The sequence below is a fragment of the Artemia franciscana genome, chromosome 7 (genome assembly GCF_032884065.1).
Source record: "Artemia franciscana chromosome 7, ASM3288406v1, whole genome shotgun sequence".
Taxonomy (NCBI): Eukaryota; Metazoa; Arthropoda; class Branchiopoda; order Anostraca; family Artemiidae; genus Artemia; species Artemia franciscana.
Window position 1 is genome coordinate 55,061,067 of NC_088869.1, and position 14,372 is coordinate 55,075,438.

The following is a 14,372-nucleotide window of genomic DNA, read 5'->3' on the forward strand; positions in this document are numbered from 1 at the left end:
CCTTTAACCCAGAGGGCTGTACGTTTCTCTTATAGAGTTTTCGGCCATAGCGATTCCTATGCGCGTACTTTTTGTTTCAATACGACGCCATTTTCCACGGGGTTTCAGGCTATTTTTCGAGATTCCCATAAATTTGTTTTCGAAGTAACATCTTACTTTTTATACTAATCGAGATAATATTTACCTTTCCAGAATAAGCTACAAATGTCAATTGTTTCTTACTAGCGGTTTTTTTAATCCATTTTTTAGTTCTTGTTACTATGAGCCGTGGTTTATCCTTTACTAGGTTACAGCTACCGCTGCAACCAAGATACTGCCCTGCTGGTCCTCCCTTGGAGAACAGCTTAGTAAATGGTTGGTACAGTCTTTAGGGATGACACCAAGAATATGTATACATTTACAGCCAAAATTTTTAGCAAGGGAGGGATAGAAGATAAATTTGTTTTCGAAATAAAATTTTATTATTTAGACTAATCGAGATAATATTTACCTTTCCTGAATAAGTTATATATGTAAATTTTTTCCCACCAGCTGTTTTTATTAATCCGTTTTTTGATTTTTTTAACTAGGAGCCGTGGTTTATCCTTTACTAGGTTACAGCTACCGCTGCAACCACTAAACTGTCCTGCTGGTCCTCCCTTGGAGAACAGCTTAGCAAATGTTTTTTTGGAATTCAACAAATGTTTGTTTATCTCAGAAATGTGAAAATGGTAGATAGAGTCTTTCGGGACGACAGCGAGAATCTGTATATATTTACAGCCAAAATTTTAGGATGGGAGGGACAGAAGATGAATTTGTTTTCAAAATAACATTTTAATAATTAGAATAATAGAGGTATGTCTCGAATAAATTACAAATGTCAAGTTTTTCTCACTAGCCTTTTTTTTTAATCCGATTTTTATTTTTTGTTACTATGAGCCAAAATTTTAGAATGAGAGGGAAAGAATATGAATTTGTTTTCAAAATAACATTTTAATAATTGGAATAATAGAGATATGTCTCAAGTAAATTACAAATGTCGATTTTTTCTCACTAGCCATTTTTTTAAATCCGTTTTTTAATTTTTGTTACTATGAGCCGTGGTTCATCCTTTACTAGGTTATAGCTAACGCTGCAGCCATGATACTGTCCTGCTGGTCCTCCCTTGGAGAACAGCTAAGCAAATGATTTTTAGAATTTATCTCATGATATAGTCCAAGGAACGACAGCGAGGAATATGTATACATTTACAACCAAAATTTTAGGAAGGGTAGGATAGAAGATTTTCCCCAAGAGGAGGAGTCTCAAATACCAGAAAATGAAACTTTAGACAATAATCTAAAATTTACCTTCAAGCTAATCTTGAGGGAGGCTTTTTACTATAAGAAAGTAGGTAATTATGGATTGGTGAACCACTACAATTGAGATTGGACATTCGTAAACTGCCACTTTTTACTAGTCATTTTTGCCACAGCTTGGTTTTAACCTTTTTCAGAGAATTACTCTTTTTTCCATTCGGCTAGAATGTTATATTCTTGAATTCCCAATTTAAATTTTAATATGAAACAATAGCTTTAGCCTGGTGACACTCGCGCAACCATTGTGACCTTTGTCATGAATATCGATCATTACCATCTCCGGTTCAAGATAAAGAAAGTCCACCGTCGTTTCTATGACAAATAAACTAACAACTCATTCTGATGCTTCACGTACTGAGAGATCTAAGCCATCTTTCACCAACATTACTTTTTAAAAAATAAGAAGAAAAAACAGTGACGATTGAAATGTTTTGCATTAATGTTTTTTCAAAGCATCACAGACTTTCAGGCTTCCAAAGTGTACCAATTCGTTTTTTTTCGTTTTGTCCCTTTTCTTACCGTTTAGCTGCCAGTTTTTTTGTCAACAGTGTTTTCAGAAACAAATATAAAAGGCAAGACAAAATCCCTGAATCTACTGATACAAAAGAAGGGAAAATACTCAAAACTTGAAACTCTAAAAAAATTGTTTGTCGCACATTTTAAAATCGAATCCATTACACGTCACTAACAGACTCCCCCCCCAAAAAAAATAAGGCTCTTAACGAATTTTCTTAAACTCGTTACCTATATAGACTGTCTTTTTTTTAGGCCAGCAAATTTCAGGATACGAATCATCCCCAAAAATATGGAGCCGTTTTCGAGACGGCGCCCCGCGTAAGACATATGTATTAATCTGGCATGATTACAGGGACTTCAATCCTTGATCTTCATCTCGTTACAGTCGACTTATCTCATTTGAAATCATCGACTGTCGACTATGTCTACTACTTGAAAGATTATGTTAATTTATACATATACAAATACTCTAGCACTGAAAAGGCCGTATTTACGTCATTTTAATTAGATAAATGAACTTAGGTTGGCACTAATGCCTGTGCCGGATCCAGAGAAAAGGGTTGTTGTTAATTTACAGAGACACGGGAGGCAATGCGTTCCTGAACAAAAGGGCTTTAAAAAAAGCTCATTTTTACGATGTTTAGAGCAACTTTCTTGATACAAAATAAATGCAAATTTTCAATTGATGGTAACAAAAAAAATGGACGGATCTTCAAATCGCACGAAGCAAAACTTTTCTTAAACCAATCAATGAAGATAAAAAAAAATTACAGAAAAATATTCATCTCTTTGTATCGTCTGTTAATTTAGCAGAACTTCACATTACAATTACGCTCATGTACTTTATTCCATTCCAAATACCCCCTCCCCTACCAAAAAAAAAAAAATCCCAAAAATTGTCAAATAAACCGCGTGGTTACTTTATTCTTTTTGAATAGATGGCATTTATGAATGAGGGCCTAGTACATAGATTCAAACCACTAAAACGCATTAGGTTTGTGGTATCTCTTGGATGAGCCTTGATTGATAGGAAACCGACGTTATTATTGTTCTTACTTCCAATGGAATACGCTTCTGTGCAGGTGCACCAGTTTACTAAAATGCCGAGGGGAGGGGGAAGGAACTTATTTGATGGAGCCACAAACACAAAATTCCAAAATCTAGGGGAAGCTGGGTTAAATGTTGTCGCCTTTTGGATTTTTTTCAAGTACCAAAAGAAAGCGATTTTCAAATCTGGGGAGGGGAAAGTAAACCCAAAGAGGCGAACATTCCACCTTTCTCCCAATTGATGCCTCTGCTTCTGCAGAAGTGTTAAATGCTTATTTTGTTTAAAATTTGTACTTATTAATCACGACCTTGCCCACCCAAGGTTGTTGCGTGGATAGTGTTGTGTCGGACCGCTTTTTCCTTGGTGCAGGAAAATCGTGTAAACACAATTCATTCAAGTTCATGTTTGCTGTAGCATCAATAAAAGAAACTACTCTTTTCCTTCTTAGATTCCTCTGCAACAAAGAAAAGTTGTTGCACTTTCTTTCTCTTGTCGTTTTGACAACTACTTTCTAATAAACCCACAGGAATCGTAGCGGTACTTAAATGAAAATATTAAATTTTCTATGCTTCTAATTTACACGCAAATTTAACAAAGACACTCTTTCGTTCATATACGGATATTTCATATACGCAGTAATTTCTGTTCGTTTTAAGTTTTAATATTTTTAATAGTTTAATATATATATATATTATATATATATATATATATATATATATATATATATATATATATATATATATATATATATATATATATATATATATATATAAATAAGTTGTATGTGTGTTATGTCTGTCTGTCTGTCTGTCTGTCTGTCGAGTGACGTCATTATATGATGTCTGAATTATTTCATCATATACCAATTCAAAAACGAATGTATTCAAGCCGAAGTAGCTGAGTTGGTAAAGCGTTATGTTCCAGGTTCCAGGTCCGAGAGGTTCCAGATTCGAACCTTGGCTTTAGCATTAATACAAAAGAAGAAAAAAAAAATAAAAAAGGTAAAAACTACAAAAAAAACTAAAAAGAAAATGCTAAAAAAAACTAAAAAAGCTAAAAAACTAAAAAAAAAATAAAAAAAGGTAAAAAACTAAAAACTAAAAAAGAAAAAACTAAAAAAAAGGTAAAAACTACAAAAAAAACTAAAAAGAAAAAATTTTAAAACTAATAAAAAAAACTAAAAAAACTAAAAACTGAAAAAGAAAAAAAAAGAAAAAAAGAAAAAAAAACAAAAAATAAAGGAGAAAAAGAAAACTAAAAACCGGGACACAGGGAATATAAATGACGACCAGGACACTCAAAGAGAAATTACAGACTGGGACACTGGGACACAAATAACGACCGGGAGATATAAATAACGACCGGGACACTCAAACATAAATTACAGACCGGGACACAAATGACGACCGGGACACAGGGAATATAAATGACGACCGGGACGCTCAAAGAGAAATTACAGACTGGGACACAAATGACGACCGAGATACTGGGAATATAAATGACGACCGGGACACAGGGACACAACTACAAGGGGGATGCCAGGGGCACAAGGTGATATATAAATGACGACGGGGACACAGGGAACGTTCGATTAGCAATCACCATCAACAAAGCTCAAGGGCAATCATTAGAATAATTAGGTATAGATCTGAATACGGATTATTTTTCCCATGGACAATTTTATGTTGCATGTTCAAGAGTCGGTAAACCTGACAATCTATTTATATGCACAGACAATGTGACATCGAAGAATGTTGTATATTCGTAGTTAAAAATCGAAGTTAAAAGTTTTACGTAGTTAAAAACATATATATATATGTATATATATATATATATATATATATATATATATATATATATATATATATATCTATATACCCACCCTCTGCCTCCTAGTGTACAAATTGGAGCGCCACTTGTTCCAACACACTGTGCCTCTTCGCACCACACATTGTAAACTTCGATTTGAAATTACCAATTTGATTGGTAATTACCTATATTTTCATACTACTAAACATCTCATGAAAATTGCCGTCTGGAAGCTTATAAATCAAAACTAAGTTTCACATCACAGGTGTACATTTTGGTCCTCCATAAAGTGGGTTAGTAAAGAATCAGTGTACAACAAACTGCTCAAGGATACTAAATGTCATTTAAAAAAGATGCAAAAACTGGACAATCAAGACGCTGTCGCTTTAGGAAGGGAAAATCTGAAATGCTGTGATAGAAAACTAGTTCTTCACAAGTAACATCTTCAAACCAGCCTGCCAAAGATCGATTTTTTGTTCGTTAAACTGAAAACTTTCAGCTTGAAGGTTAATACCTGAGGTCTGAGGTTGAGCAATATTCAGAAGTCATTTTAAGCAATAATGGATGGTGACTTTGGGGCATGTAGAAGATTTGAAATGTCTTGCAAATGGGTAAATAAAACATATATTTATATTTTCATTCGTATCAATTTAAAAACTTTTTAAAGGCCCAGTAGCCTCAAAGTTAACTGATATTATTTAGTACTAGTGATTTATTTAGGCAAAATCAATGTATTTCTGTCATCAATACAAAAAAAAATAGATGAAATACAGATAAATAAAATTAAAAAATGAAAATAGGACTGCAGCGCATAGAACTGGAATAAACAACTAAAAACTTTGCAAATCATTTCCAAATTAAAGGACTAATCTTCAATGTGAATGATGTGGACAAAAAAGCGACAAGTAAAAATCTTTAAGAAAATCATGAAAGGTTTTCTTTTACGATCATCAAGTCGTTTATTTTTCACTTTACAGATTTTGGCTTTTTACTGCCCGATTTTCTGTTACTGGGTTTTGTTGGCGGGTTTTGTGGAAATTAGACTTTATTATCATTCTGATTTTACTCCGCTACTTCACTAGCCACTTAGTCACTTTTCCACCACCTTGATAGAAGCCTCAGCATTGTTGTAATGGTCCCAGCCCTGTTTGCAGCCCATTTACACTGGGTACACGAGTGCTCCAATGTTTGACTTTAGGTGCTTTAAGATTAATACATTTAATTTTCATCGATGTTTATCCATCTAAAACCTCTTTAAATCTATAGGAAATGGAATGGGTAAATAAAACTTACAAATGATAATTTAGTCTTTCCTGTGCTCTGTGCTTAATTATGATGCCAAGATGTTGTATTTGTTAGAGGAGCTGACACTTTTCTTTTTATTACGAATGTAGTTGCAGCCCGTTTGATTTACCAGGGGTAAAACTTCTAGCTATAGAGATTAAAACTGCTAGCTATAAAAAGTGGAATGTTTTTTGTTTTGTTTTTTTTTTTGCTAGAAGAAAGCTTAAAGATTCGTTGTTATGATTTTTTTTTCTTCCCCAAGAGTGATTGTATAGACCCAATGGTCCCACAAGATCCGGAGAGGGCTGATTCAAACGGAAATTAAAAGTTTTAGCGACCTTTTTGAGTGACTAAAAGATAGAAGGGCAACTAGCCCCACCCTCACACGCCCCTTTTCGCCCAAAGACATCCGATCAAAATTTTGAGATAGCCATTTGATTCAGCATAGTTGAAAGGTCCAACATGTGTGCCCCTGGGGATGACATGACCCCCGCAAAAAATCAAAATTTTGAGATAGCCATTTGATTCAGCATAGTTGAAAGGTCCAACATGTGTGCCCCTGGGGATGACATGACCCCCGCAGCCCGAAAGGAAAGGGCTCGAAGTTATACTATTAGCCCATTGTTTACATATAGTATTTGTTATTGAAAAATATACAGAAATTTTTTTGGGCAATTTTTTATGGACAGGATTTTCCACGGAGAAAACTTTCCGTGGGGAGGAAAGTTTCCTGAAGAATTTTTCAGGAAAAATTTTACACAAGAGGGAATTTTCTAGAATTCACATGTGGAATTCTTTTCTTTGTCTTACTTTCTCTTTGGCTGCTCAAATTTACATGTAAGAGCACATGTATATATATATATATATATATATATATATATATATATATATATATATATATATATATATATATATATATATATATATATATATATACATATATATATGTATATATATATATATATATATATATATATATATATATATATATATATATATATATATATATATATATATATATATAATACAAATATGTTTCTAACTTCACTAGACATTCGGGAACTGATTTGTAAGATGTGCATTCATTTGGGACTCACTGTGAGTTACCGAAATTATTAATAAATCCCATTAATTGAACGACCTGGAATCAGCCAGACTTTTTTTTATTATTTAATTGCATAAAAAAATAGATAATTAACCTAGTAATCCATGAAACATATTTTGATCTTTGTTTCAGGAATCAAAGATCGACCTCTCCCGGTGGTATCGAGGGCCAAGACACCCACCTGAGAATGAGAGGAGACAAGCCTTTTTCCAAACTCCGCAGTAAGTACTGATGAATATTTATGTATAATATCATTCTGATGTCTAAAAAATAAGCCAAAACTGGATATTTTACGTTTTGACTTTTTAAAGTTACAGATTGGTAACTTACACTTACCTTACACTTGGTAAGGAATAAAGTGTCTCTTATGTTTTATTAGTTTATTTCTTGGCCTCATCAAACAGAACGAATGATTGTAGAAATTGGTAGAGATTGTTATTTGAGACAATTTTTAGATATAACAATCAACGTTAAGAAAATAAATAGAATAGGAGGAGGTAGAGGGCTTAATGTGTTCTCTAAACAATTTACAAAAATTTGGATTCAGTTTGCAACATTGACCAGACTTAGTAGAATATGCATAAATAACTGAATCACTTGCTTAGTGATTCAGAAATCACTAAGCAAGACATCGCTTTTCTATCAAGTAACAGGCTCAACATACTCGACAACTATTGCTGGTCAACACTTCACCACTTTGAAAACCCTCAATATTTCCCCAAAAATACTTTCTATCAATATCCTGAATTTGAAATATTTGGCTACTAATCAGCAGCATTATTTTTGGAAACTCTTAGGGATGGGCAGAAATCTGAATTTTCTCCAATCCAATCGAGAAATGGATTTTCTCCAGTCGAATAGCTAAAGCTCTATTTCAAATATAAAGAGGATTATGTATCTTGAGTCTCCCAAACTAATCTAATGGTGCCATTTTCGTTGATATCTCTTCACTTTTTGGGAGTGTTTCCTTAGTTGTTCAAAGATCAGGCAAATTTTCTCGGACTCGTTGTGTTTGAAGAGTAACATTGAACTTAACAAACTTTATATATTTGAAATAAGCATAAAAAGTTATTTTGATGTATTAGCTTTTATCCAAATTCTCTTTTTTAAGAGTTTTGGTTACTATTAACCCCAGTCGCTCCTTCCTTACAGTTCATTACCCCAGACTATTTAATTCTACATCATATATTTTACATTTAGGCTATTTTGGAATATAGGTAGAATTTCATTAATCCCTTCTCGTCTTCATTCTTCTTATTCGTCATCATTTGCCTTTGGCTAATCGATTTTACAAATGGGGAGTATTTCCCAGGGACGAACTGTCGGGGGAAGATTTTCCGTACGGGGGGGGGGGTCCACTGGGGCTAAATTTTCACTGGGGAGTTTTTGGGGTGTTGGCCGAATTTTTCCAGACCCCATTGTCTGCATAGAGAAGTTATGTCTACTTCAAACCAGGACTACTTCAATAGCACAAAAACGTTATATCAACATTTCTTTCTTTTGGGTTGATTTCTTTTGGTCGATTTTTTCTCAGCTGTATTTTGAAGCTTTATGGTCAATTAGCTTTCAGGTTTACAAGAATTACTAAAAATAAATTACAGTCAAGCTTGAAGAAAACAGTCCAATTACAAAGTTTAGTTAAGCATAAACATAGCTTCAGCTTCCCAATAACACAGACCTGATAAAACCCTATGACTTTTAAGTCTTTCTTTGGAATTGAATTAAAAAAAAAAAAACTTTCCGAAAAAGAAGTTTTTCAAAGAAAAGTAAAGGCCATGTTAAACATAAGATCAGCAGATACAAATAACTGTTAAAATTTAAACTAGAAACGACAAGAAATTACTATTAAAGAATAAATGAAACCCAAAACGAACAGAAATAAAAAAAAACTATCATAGCATAGAAACCTACAATATGTACTAATATAAATGAATAAGTAAATCTTAAAAACAGTGAAACTTAAATTTAATATGCAAATCATGCTTGAAATGAACAAAAATCACTACGAACAAGAGTTTGGGTCTTGCCTCCTTCTCTCACTGCGTGGGGGTGGGGGTGTTACCTACCCTCTGATTACCCTTGACTTTTAAAAATGGAGCTAGAACTTCCAATGTAAATCGAATGAGGCTTTTCCGAAGTCTATACGACTACCCCTTCGATAAAAAGCTTATGTGGACAATGGACAGCTAGCACAACTGACAGCCCTTGCCCTGGGGAATGTTTTGTCAACCCCCGAGGAAAAATTATGCTAATTACTTCACCTCTTGACTATTTCAGACATAATGGTCATCTCAAAATTTTGATTGGATGTGTTAGGAGAAAAGAGGGCGTGGAAAGGGGGTATTTCCATGGAATGAGCCCCTTCCGAAGTTTATAACACCATCACTTGCATATGAAGTGCTTTCGGAAAAAAACTGGAGCCTTATGGCCTTGGGATTGGTGGGAGGGAGGCTAGTTGCCATGGGTTTACTTTTGACTCTTAAAAAGGAAACTAGAACTTTCAATTTCTAATCATTTGAGTCCCCTTCGAAGTTTGTACGGCCACCTTTTCCGTAAAAATTTTATATGCCCCTGGGGCATACGTTACAACCCTTCCCCCAGGTTTGGGGGTGAGTAAGTTTCGTCACCTGATCGTTGGAATATTTCAGACAAAATGGATATCTTAAAATTTTAATCAGTAGCATTTGGGAAAAGATGGCAGGGGGGTGTATATACCCGCCAATCACTTTAGATGACTCTTAAAAATATAAATAGGAATTTCAATTTCCAATCAAATGAGCCACCTCTGATGTTTACACGACCACCCCTAACAAAAAACTTCTCCTGGGCTCTGGGGGGCTACCTTCATCGCCTATGTTTTTATTATTCGATCTTTAAACTATTTGGAACAAAATGGCTATTTCAAAATTTTGATGAGATACTGTTGGGGGAAAATTGGTCTTGGAAGAAATAGTTGCCCTCCGATCGCTTTTGACTCTTAAAAATGGCACTAAAAATTCTGATTTACAAATCGGATAAGCCCCCTCCGAAGTCTATACTACCATTCCTTCCTTAAAAACCTTATATGCCCCAGGGCGTAATTTACAACACCTGCTCCGAGGTTTTGGTGAGCTGTTATCCCTGAAGTCTTTGTTATATGATCTTTGGTTTATTTTGAGCAAAATGGCCATATAAAAAATTCAATCGGACGCATTTGGGGAAAAGGCCATTGGCGAGGGGGGGTGGCTAGTTGCAATCGGATCACTGTCGAATCTTTAAAAAAGGGATTAGAACTTTCAATTTCTAATCATTTGAGTCCCCTCTGAGGTTTATACGACCACTTCTTCCGTGAAAAACTTTATATGCCCCCTGGGCAAAAGTTACGACCCTTCCCCTGTGCTCTAGGAGGGAATATGTTTACCCCGAAGTTTTTGTTATCTGATCCCTGGATTATTTTGAATAAACTGGCAATCTCAAAATTTTGATCCGATGCATTTGCAGAAAAGAGGGTGTGTGTGAGTATGGGAGGGGTAGATACTGACTCTTAAAAAGATAACTAGAACTTTCAATTTTCAACAAAATTAGCCACTTCTGAGATTCATACAACCTCCCCTTACGTAAAAACCTTCTACGCCCTCAGGGCATAACTCAAAACACTGGCCTTCGGGCTCCGGGTGTTTGCGTCGACTCCGGCGACGCAAACTCCGTTTTTTTATCTGATTTTTGAACTATTTTTAACAAAATGGCTATCCAAAATTTTTTATCGGATGAGTTTGAGGAAAAAGGGCATGAGGGAGGGGGATTAGTTGCCCTTCGGTCTCTTTTGACTCTTTAAAAGTGAACTAGAACTTTCAATTTACAACCAAATGAGTCCTCTTTAATGTTCATACGAGCATCCCTTCTATTGATTAAATAAAAAAAAAGTTTTTTTTAACTGCAAGTAAGGAGCGACATTAAAACTTAAAACGAACAGAAATTATTCCGTATATGACAGGGGTTGCCCCCTCCTTAACACCTCGCTCTTTACGCTAAATTTTTTGTTGTTTTAAAAAGTAGAGTTGTGACAAAGAATCGGACTTTAGCGTAAAGAGCGGGGCGTTGAGGAGGGGACAATCCTTTTTCATATACGGAATAATTTGTTCGTTATAAGTTTTAATGTCGCTCCTTACTTGCAGTTAAAAAAAAAACTTGTTTTTTATTTAATTTCAGAACGCTTTTGAATCAATGCATGTTTTGATTTTGGCTCACCACACATGAATAATTAAAACGGAATTTGCACATTAATTCTTTTTTTGCTAAATACCTTTCTCATAGTTTTGATCGGACGATTTTGATAAAACAAAGGGGCGGGGTGGGGGGGACTTGGTTGCCCTCCTATTTTTGGTTACTTAAAAATGCAACAAGAATTTTTTTTACGAACGTTTTTCTTAGTATTAAATATACGTAATTTACGAGTTAATTTACGTAATGAACTTCTGTTTTTGTGTATTTTTTACCACGTATATAAGGGGGTTTGCCTCCTCGTCAATAACTCGTTCTTTACACTAGAGCTTGAATTTTGTCCCTATTCTTTAAGAATGATCCTTGAATAACAAAGGCCGCAGAATAAATAGCTGAAACTACTAAAAATACTTTAGCGTAAAGAGCAAGGTATTATGGAGGAGACGAACTCCCTTATATACGTAATATTTTCTATTCGTTTTAGGTTTTAAAGCTGCTCATTACTTCAAATTGAAAAATTATTATTTATTTTCTAATTTTTTTTTTTTTTAATAATGCCAGAAAATCCTGGGAATTCATATGAATCCATGGAAAATTCATGGATTCATATGAATCCCATGAGGATTCATGGGAATCCATGGGAAATTCATAGTTTGTAACTTGCAGTCCCTCCCCCGGGAACTGTGGGGGATAAAGTTGTCCCCAAAGACATAGTTAATAGGTTTTCGACTAAGCTGAACAGAATAGCAATCTCAAAGTTTTGATATGGTGACTTTGGGGAAAAAGTCACTCAAAAGGGGCACTAGAACTTTTGATTTTCGTTAGAACGAGCCCTCTCACGACCTTCTAGGGCCACTGGGTGGACACGATCACCCCTGGGAAAAAAACAACAAAACAAAAACAAACAAACAAATAAACACGCGTCCGTGATCTGTCTTCTGGCAAAAAATACAAAACTCCACATTTTTGTAGATAGGAGCTTGAAACTTCTACAGCCGGATTCTCTGATACGCTGAATCTAATGATGTGATATTCGTTAAGATTCTATGACTTTCAGGGCGTGTTTCCTCCTATTGTCTAAAATAAGGCAGATTTTCTCAGGCTCGTAACTTATGAAGGGTATAACTAAACTTGATGAAACTTATATATTTAAGATCAACATTAAAATGCGATTCTTTTGATATAACTATTGGTATCAAAATAACGTTTTTTGAGTTTCGGTTACTATTGAGCCGGGTCACTCCTTACTACAGTTCGTTAACGCGTAGTGTTTGGTCGGATGCATTTGCGGAAAAGAAGGTGTGTGTGGGGGGGAGGGGGTAGATATTGACTTAAAAAAGGTAGCCAGAACTTTCACTTTCCAGTAAAATAAGCCAATTCTGAAGTTTATACGACCTCCCCTTACATAAAAACCTTACATACCCCCGGGGCATAGCTTAAAACATGTTGCCCCCCGGCCCTAGGGGCTTGAGTCGACACCGGAATTTTTGTTATCCGGTGTTTTGACCTTTTATAAGAAAATGGCTATCTCAAAATTTTTATCGGATGTGTTTGGGGGAAAAGGAACGTAGAGGGCTGTTTGCCCTCTGATCTCTTTTGACTCTTAAAAAGCAAACTAGAACTTTTAATCCACAATCAAAGGAGTCTTCTCTGAAGTTTATACGACCATCCCTTCTATAAGAACCATATATGGCCCCAGGGCATAACTTACAACGCCTGCCCCTGGACCTTGGAGGTTTTATCGATTCCTGAGTTTTTATTATCGGATGTTTGAACTAGTTTTACCACAATAGCTATCTCAAAATTTTAATCGGATGCATTTGGGGAAAAAAGGGCGTGGGGTGCTAGTTGCCCTCTGGTCTCTTTGAGTCGTAAAAAGCTAATTAGAATTTTCAATTTCCAATCAAATGAGCCCTCTCTGAAGTTTATACGAGTATCCTTTTATAAGAACCATATTTGCCCCAGGGTATAACTTACAACGCCTGCCCCCGGACCCTAGGGGTTGTGTCGACCCTGGATATTTTGTTATGTGATCTTTGAATAATTTTCAACAAAATGGCTATTTGAAAATTTTTATCGGATGTATTTGGGGAAAAAAAGGCGTGGGAGGCTAGTTGCCCTCTGATCTCTTTTGACTAATAAAAGGTGGCTCAGAACTTTCAATTTCCAACCAAATGAGCTCTCTCTGAAGTTTATATGGGCGTCATTTCTATAAGAACCCTAAATGCAGCCAGGGCATAACTTACAACGCCTGGCCCTGGGCCCTGGGAGGTTTTTATCGACCACAGAGTCTTTATTATCGGATAATCGAACTATTTTTAACAAAATAGCTATCTCAAAATTTTTATGAGATGGCTTTAGGGAAAAAAGGGCGTGGGGGCTAGTTGCCCCCTGATATCTTTTGACTCTTAAAAAGTGAACTAGAACTTCAAATTTCCAGTCAAATGTAACCTCTCTGAAGTTTATATGAGCATTTCTTCTATAAGAACGCTATATGCCCCAAGGGCATAACTTACAACGCCTGCCCCCGGGCCCTGAGGGGTTTCGTCGACCCTGGAGTTTTTGTTATTTGATCTTTGGACTATTTTTTAACAAAATGACTATCTCAAAATTTTTATCGGCTGTATTTGGGGGAAAATGGGCGTGGGAGGACCAGTTGCCCTCCGTTCTCTTTTGACTCTTAAAAAGGGAACTAGAACTTCCGATTTCCAATCGAATGAATCCCCTCTGAAGTTTATACGAAGATCCCTTCCATACGAAGTACATCTGGAGAAAAAATAAAACATTGGATCCGTATGGCCTTTACTATAGGCAACGCTACCCAGAAAGTTTTTTTTGTAGGAGGAGGGGTACTCGGGCTTTCAATAGCGTTTTGGAGCTCATATAGATTTTTAGTGATTTTCAGAAGAAAATTAACATGCAGTTTCGGAGTTCATACAATATATTTACATTGCGATGAGCCCTGAAGGTGTTCAATATGTATAGGATCCAGAACTCATCCCTCACCCAGAATTTAGATTTGTACGGTTTACCCCACAATTTCTGAAACTTCTATACTTCACCAGTTTTGTGG

General features: G+C 35.5%; 2 protein-coding genes across 4 annotated transcripts in view; one reads left to right on the forward strand and one right to left on the reverse strand.

Moving 5' to 3' along the window:
* LOC136029478 (actin-histidine N-methyltransferase-like) overlaps window positions 1-14,372 on the reverse strand; it is a 145,974-nt gene that overhangs the window by 90,818 nt on the left and 40,784 nt on the right. The gene's annotated exons all lie outside the window — the stretch shown is intronic.
* The window catches only part of LOC136029477 (uncharacterized), a 51,794-nt gene that overhangs the window by 32,690 nt on the left and 4,732 nt on the right, over window positions 1-14,372 (forward strand). For both annotated transcript variants that reach the window (XM_065707899.1, XM_065707900.1), the window contains exon 3: window positions 7,232-7,320. In XM_065707899.1, coding sequence (XP_065563971.1) covers window positions 7,232-7,320 — 89 coding nt within the window. The remainder of the gene's footprint in view (window positions 1-7,231; window positions 7,321-14,372) is intronic.